Source organism: Scylla paramamosain, chromosome 34, assembly GCF_035594125.1.
Source record: "Scylla paramamosain isolate STU-SP2022 chromosome 34, ASM3559412v1, whole genome shotgun sequence".
Classification (NCBI taxonomy): Eukaryota; Metazoa; Arthropoda; class Malacostraca; order Decapoda; family Portunidae; genus Scylla; species Scylla paramamosain.
The window spans coordinates 13124928-13132719 of NC_087184.1; the positions used below are offsets into that span (position 1 = coordinate 13124928).

General features: G+C 41.8%; 1 protein-coding gene across 1 annotated transcript in view; it reads left to right on the forward strand.

Annotated features, from left to right (window-relative positions):
• The first annotated feature begins 707 nt into the window (after positions 1-707).
• LOC135090198 (uncharacterized) overlaps positions 708-7792 on the forward strand; it is a 12309-nt gene continuing 5224 nt past the window's right edge. Inside the window, exons 1-5 of the mRNA XM_063986653.1 lie at positions 708-983; positions 1685-2289; positions 2878-3467; positions 3981-5027; positions 6673-6834. Of these exons, the coding sequence (XP_063842723.1) occupies positions 1704-2289; positions 2878-3467; positions 3981-5027; positions 6673-6834 (2385 nt within the window). The 5' untranslated portion in view covers positions 708-983; positions 1685-1703. The remainder of the gene's footprint in view (positions 984-1684; positions 2290-2877; positions 3468-3980; positions 5028-6672; positions 6835-7792) is intronic.

Genomic DNA, 7792 nt, shown 5'->3' on the forward strand with positions numbered 1-7792 from the left:
GGCTACTTCCAAGTGCAACAAAGGAAAGCCAGGGAGAAATGTCAATGTATCAGAGGAAGGAATGACAATGTGCACAGAACATTCTTTCGCTCGCACGTGCATATTATGTTTCAAACCTGAAGGTGATGCCGAGACCAGTAGACACGACCAGACACGTCCACCAAGACTAATGTAAACATAAACATAGTTTTCTTAATACCTACTTTCCATTTCAGAGACAGACCTAACAAATGTTAATAAGTGCCTGACTTCATTAAGTTTATTTTAGAAGATTAATCAAGTTCTCATGAAGCAAAAACTATTTTTCAATAGAGACAGGAAGGGAGAGAGAGCACTTTGTGGTTGTAGAAGCTAGTAATGACAGCAAATAGGTTACAAGTACGACGATTCAGTATATACTAGTAAGTCATAATGAAGTGGTTTATGAACGGAATTATACTGTAAGTATTGCCATGCAATGGTTTCAGTGCGTCGTTTTTTAGCCTTACAGACTTACTTTAGGGCATGGGAATGTTATACGTATGAGGTTAAAAAGAGGATGAAGGGATTTACACATCACTAGGAATATATGGAGATAAAACTGATCTAGAAAAATAAAATGATAAAATGTGTTAAAAGATTTTCAATACAGAGTTAGATAAAAAAAAAAAAACTGAGAAAGCACTGTAAGAGAGAGAGAGAAAATACTATAAGAAACAGCGGAATCAAGGAGCGGACGACGTAAGAAGGGATACAAAGTAGAACAGAGCACAAGGAAAGCAAAAAGAATAATCATGTCGCCTGATATGTCAAGATCAAAACTAAGATAACAACAACTAGCCCAAAACGCTGAGATTTCTCATTTTTCATCAATTTCTGTGTCCAGGGTGATGCGTCACTAGATCTGTGAAGCTAGACACGGGACAGGACCATCAGGGAAGCTGCCAGTATGAATATTTGCTGCAAAAACTGACTGGGTGGCGCTAAATTGAGTAATATGTCAGGTAATTCCAGGATCTCCATCTCTTATTCTTCCTGTCTTGTTGGGAATGTGATATTTTTGCTGCGTAATCTGTTCGTTTTAAATTATAATGTATATATCTTAGGGTGTAGCTTGTTTTTGAGAAGGAAAACTCTCTCTCTCTCTCTCTCTCTCTCTCTCTCTCTCTCTCTCTCTCTCTCTCTCTCTCAAAAGAAAAAAATGCAGATCTTTATTTATTTCCTTACTATTTGCCTAGTTTGCTCTCCCATTTCCTACATTCCTTCTACCCTCCTGCTTTTCCTACTTTTCATCTGGGTCTGATTTTTTTTTTTTTCGGATCTTCCCTCCTAATTCCTGCTTTCCCCATACCTTCTGTAAAATTCCATTCTTACTCTTCACTTTAATATGCATAAAAAAAAAAAAAAACTGTCCTGGAAATAGTATAATCTTGGAAGCAGATAATTTCATTTACTAATTTAATTTTTCTGAGGCGAGAAGCAAAATAGCATTTTTTCCCCATTTTTTTGTGCCCTTGGCTGACCACAATGAATACAAAGAGTGAGAAAAAAGGCTATGTTTTTATATAGTAGTGAGTGGCCAAGAGAAAAAAATTGTATAAAAAACATACATGCAATTCTTAAAAATTATCAGGGGTAGGAGGACTGAAAGAAAGACTAGTTATGTTTCAAATACCAATCTTAACCTTCAGTTCTTTCTTTCCAGTGTGGTGAGGCAACTGGAGATGAACAAGAGTGGAGGAGGTGGCAGTGGTGGAGGCAGCAGTGGGGGGGAGGGGTCAGGGGGAGGAGGAGGAGGAGGCAGAGGAAGAGAAGGTGGTGGTACTAACAGTGGCGATGGCAGTGAAACAACACACTCAGGAAGCAAACGGGAGGCTGTGGCTTGTGACGCAGCTCCCCCAGTGTGTGAGGCAACCCCCAGCACCTCCCAGGGTAGTAATGTGTACCAGGGGCATGCCAACCACCTGGGGGCCACTGGGGATAATGTGACCTCTAGCATTGGCCTGGTGACCTCCTTAGGCTATCTCACAGGGGCCTCCTCCTCCCCCAGTGTAAGGCCCACGTATCCCCAGGGTGAGGGAGTGGAAGGGGTGGCCACTGTCCCCCCCAACATGGCCACATATCCCATTCCACAAGCTGGTGGTGGGGGAGGGGGTTATTATTACCCGCCAATCCTTAATTCTCAGCAATCTCTCCTACGGCCAATAATGACAGCACAGCCCCCACTTTATTCCCCACTGTTAGCACCTCCGCCACCCCACCAGCAGCACCCTTCCTACCCCATGCCTCCACACGCATCACCTTCCACAGGTTAGTTCTTGAGGTTCTATGTTGTGTACTGGAACTTCATTCTCTTGTTTCAGTGTCATTGTTTTTTAGTACATGTGGATGTTTTTTTTTTTTTTTTTTTTTTCTTTTTTTTGTGGTCATAGACGATCTTTTCCTTGATGTTCGTCCTTGCCTTGTCTTTTTCACCTCACCATCTCCTGGTCTTTGTGAGTTTTTCTAATGGTGTCTTTCCAACTGTTTCAAACTTCAGCACTTTTATTTATCTACCTGTATTTAGTTTTTCTATCTATCTGTATTTCTTTGTCTACCTGTTTATTTGCCTCAGTCAGCCACTAACCTCACCCAACTGTACAGGCCCATCTTACTTATATTGCCTTTTTGTATATTTCATGTCTGTTTATCTACTAGTCTGTTTATCTTTTTATCTATGTTTTTCTCTTTCCACATGCTTATTTGCCTTAGTCAACCACTAACCTTATCCAACTCATCTTACTTTATCTATCTATCTATTTGTTTATCTACTAGTCTATTTATCTTTCTTTCTATCAGTATTTCCCTTTCCACCTGTTTATTTGTCCCAATTACCACTGACCTCACCTAACTCAACAGGCTCATCTTACTTTGCCAACTTGAGTGAGAGCATGCGAGGTGGCCTGGCAGAGGTGGTGTCTGAGGGTGCCACTGGGCGTCAGTGTGGCCCTGCAGTGCCTCACCCTTGTTGGGAGGAGAGCCGCACCGCCCATGATCAGCGAACCTTTGAGGATTATTCGCGCATGGGGATGTACGGCCCAGAGGATGGGGCAGCAGGGCGGGGATGGGAGGGGATGGGTCCGTGTGGAGTAGGGGCATCATCAACCACCTCATCCCGGCCCTCTGCTCCACACAACCCCATGGCCCACCCTTACACCTACACCTACACAGACTGCAGACTGGAGGGGGGCTGGAATAAGTGCATGGTGGGCAGTGGGGGTGCTGGGGAGGGCTTCACGGGGGATCAGCAAGTGGAGGGGACACAGGTGAAAGCCCGTGTCCCACCCAGCCATTCCCTGCCAATGGGGATGGTGGACCCTGCCATGCCGCGCTCCCATTACGATTACCAGCCCATACCTGGCGCTCCCTTCCTGCCATACTTTGCCTCACTCAACTACCAGCAGGAGCCCCGCGGTGAGACCCGCCCTGCTCAGCGCCCTGAGTCCCTGGTGAGTTGAGTCTTGCACAGGTTTGCTTGTACAGGGTTTGATGCTTTAAATGTCCGTTCAGATTCTTAAAATGGTATGCAAGCAAATTGTGAGTTAATGTTGGATATTTTGCATTTTGTAAAGTTATGTGTTCAGATTCTTGAAATGCAATATAAAGGAATCGCATGTTGCAAGCATTCATTTTTTTTTCTTTTAAGCTATGTATTAAGATAATTTTGACTTTTCTCCTGATGCACAAGTGCTGGATTTGCTCTCTCCGTTAATAAAAGAATTTTAATTTTATACTGCAAAATACTAAAAATGTATCAGATGGGAAAAAACTCAAACTACAACTGGGAAAAAACTCAAACTACAACTGATCTTAATGTTTTTTAAATATTTAATCTATGGTTTTCAAGGAACATAACTGCTAAAGGACACTAATGCTATATTGTAAGATAACACTGAAAGAAATTAACACATAATAATGATGCTGCTAAAATCTTGTCAGTTTATCATGTCTTTGCATTGCAGGACTGTAGTGGTGGTGGCAGTGGTGGTAGTGGAGGCAGTGGTGGTAGTGGTGGTGGTGGGAGTCAGTTGCCACAAACAAGGCCACTAGAGCACCACCTGCCTGCCGGGGAGAAGATGCCACCCACTCCACTCCTGCTCCCGACCCAGACCTCACTGACACTGCCCCACTCAGCTCCCTCCTCCTCCTCCTCCTCCTCTTCATCCTCTGCTCCTACCTCCTCTTCCACTTCCTGCACTTCCTCTCAGTCCCAGTCTCTACCCCACACTTCCACACAACACGCAGCACATCCTACAACACAGCACACAGCACATTCTAACGCCACACAGCAAGCGCCACATTCCCATGCTAGTGTACAAGCCACAGCCCATCCCCACAGCACCACACAGCATAACACAGCACATGCCCACAGCAGTACACAGCCCACAGCACATCCTCACACAACAACACAGCATAACAGTCATTCTCACACCTCCACACGTAACACAGCGCATCCACACATCCCCACACAGCATGCAACACACCCACACACATCCACACAGCATGCACCACAGCAAGCAACACATCCTCATCCTCACAGCAGCACACAGCCCACACCCCATCCACATAGCACCACACAGCAAAATGCACATTCCCACATTACCTCACAGCCCACAACACACCCCCACAGTACCTCACAGGCCACAGCACACCCCCACAGCACTTCACAGACCACAGCACACCGACACACTACTTCACAGCATGCAGCACATCATCATGCCACTGAGCAGCCCACAGCACATCTCCACAGCAACACACAACATGCAGCACACCCACACAGCACCACACAGCACACATCTCACCCTCACACTACCACACAGCATTCCACTCATCCACACACTACGACACAGCACAACACAGCACATCCTCACACCACACAGCATAACACAGTACACCCTCACACCACGCAGCACACAGCACACCCACACACCACCACACAGCACACAGCTCACCCACACACCACCACACAGTTGGAATGCATCACGCAGACCAAGAGTGAACTGATGGAGGTAAGAATCCTATATATATTTTATTCACCTATTTATTTATCTTTATGTAAAAGGGGTTCTGACAACAACAACAACAACAACAACAACAGCAATAGAAAAGACCCACTAAAGATGTCAGTCCCAAAAAATAGAATTGTCCAAAATGAGTATTCATGATTATGAGAGAGAACCATAAATATTTGGTAATATATAATTGATGTACTAAATATTGTTTTATATTATGACTATATATCACTGTAGAAGTTACGGTCATTTGTTTGTTTTCATTACCATAACTTTTTTTTTTTTAATCCATACAGTGTTGCACTTTGTCAGAGATAAGGGTCTTGTCAGGTTGGATTTTTCTTTTTTTCTTTTTATTTATCCATAAAATGAGAGAAAATAACAAGTCGTCTGATATATATATATATATATATATATATATATATATATATATATATATATATATATATATATATATATATATATATATATATATATATATATATATATATTATTCCCATGCCATAAACCGAAGTGTGGCTACCATGTGATTTTGATTCTTGGATTTTTCTCCTTCTCACTCAGAGCTCATGATATCAGACTAGGGATGTGGAATTTTATTTTTATATTTTTAAAGCTTTCATACACTTTGTACTTTATACTAAACCTTCACATACACTTTCCACAACCCTATAGTGTGTGTAATAAATAAGTACTTCTTTACAAATACCTATAAATAAACAAGAACTGTACATTCAAGAAAATGGTTGGATGTGCATCTGACAACACCCCACATTTCAAGGCTGTGGCTACTACACCCACAGTTCTCAAAGAACAGAACATACTATGAGTTTTATGACTTTCAGTTTTCCTTTCTGATTACTCTGAAGTCTCGTTTCCTATTTCTTATACTTTACTGAATATAGATTTGAGAAGTAAATTCTTAGGAGTAAGTAACTTACTTTTTTTATATGACGATTTTTTGGGGAAACACGACAGCCCACCCTATGTAGCCAACTCCACAACATTTATAACCAAAATCTTTATCCCTCTCCAATCCTGCAGCTTTCAATTTCATTTCATTGCTATATGCATGTTGACATAGCCATTAAAAAAACAAAATATGTCTCATTTCCTACAGAAGTATTCAGTCTATAATAACTCCAACCCCTAAAAATAGGTATATATATATATATATATATATATATATATATATATATATATATATATATATATATATATATATATATATATATATATATATATATATATATGAAAACATTCACTCCTAACTTGTCAAAATATTCTTTGTTACTGTTAGTGACAAGTCTTATAGATACAAACAAAATTCAAAGCCAGAATATGGCTCAAAAATGAAATTGTACATATATGTACTAAACACTTTCCTAAGAGGTATGTATGTATATGTACTAAACACTGTAGTGTCCCTGTTTTCCCTAAGGGGTGGGATGGCTTACTATTTTCCCTCACTTTTTACACTAATATAATCTAGTTCCAGACATTTGCACTTTTGTATACAAATTTATGATGTGGAAATTTATTCTTTTCAGTTAATCAATACAAGTCATATATTCCTTAATGACACAACTAAGACAGGATGCCCGTCTTATTTCAAATTTACATCAGTACCTCATACTTCCAGGGAAGCTGCCAAATGAGGTATAAGAAGAAGGAACCAGAGAGTAGGAACAACTCATGTCAGGAGAATGAAGAAGGAACACAGCAGCAGCAACAACAGCAGCAGCAGCAGGAAGAAGTGGTGTCATCTCTGCCCTGTTCCTCCCACACACTACCACTCTCCAAGGTCAGTCTTCACCCCAACACAGTCATATCTTTCCTTATCTTTCTACATCTGATGCCTATTCCAGAGAGCTTGCCCAAGGCTCCATCCACATTAGCAGGCAATGCACATGGGCAGAAGTGAGTTTTTTGCCCATTGACGTTTTCTCTGTCTTTGCCTGCGGGCGGATGAGTAAACTGCTTGTGATGGTAGGTGAGCGATTTCACCGGGTACTGCCCACCATGCCCAGCAGTCCATCACTGCCAGATATACGAGGTTACAAAAGGAGCTTTGGAGCCACGACTGTCCGTTTGTCAGGAATTTACACTACATCTGAACCAGAACATCACGTCTACCCCTCTGCCCAGCAAGAAACAGTGGTAGAGAAATGCAGTCCTTCACCTAACTGAACTTTATTGGCAACACCCATGCCTATGGCAAGTGAAAATTGACATATAGAAAGCTATTATTTACACCATTTATTTTTCTCCACTTTGTCCTTTTTCTTTTTCAGGGACAGAGAAAGTATTATGGTACACAATAACAGGTTCTTGCGGTCCTTCTTGCTTTGCATGTTGTCATACCGCACAGTCTTCTTGATCAAAGTACATGGACACACTGCCTGGCTGCATGGCTGCTCACTTCTGACTGGGCCAGGCAGGTGTTGCCATGTGAATGTCAGTTTCTGCATGCCCGATGGACTTTGTCCACTAGTGTGGACGGAGCTTAAAGGATGACTGTGATTGAAGTTAACATTTATTTCTGTCCTTCTATTCTGTCCGCATGTTCCAGTCCTCTCGTTCTCCTTTTGCCTCTTTCCTCACGTATTCCAACACTTTTCTTCTGTTTTCCATGCTCCAGTCCTCTCATTCTCTTCTCACCTCTTTCTCTCACATATTCCAACACTTTTCTTGCATCCTCCTCCTTACATGCTCTAATCCTCACATTCTTCTCTCACCTCTTTGGACTATATTCTGAAACA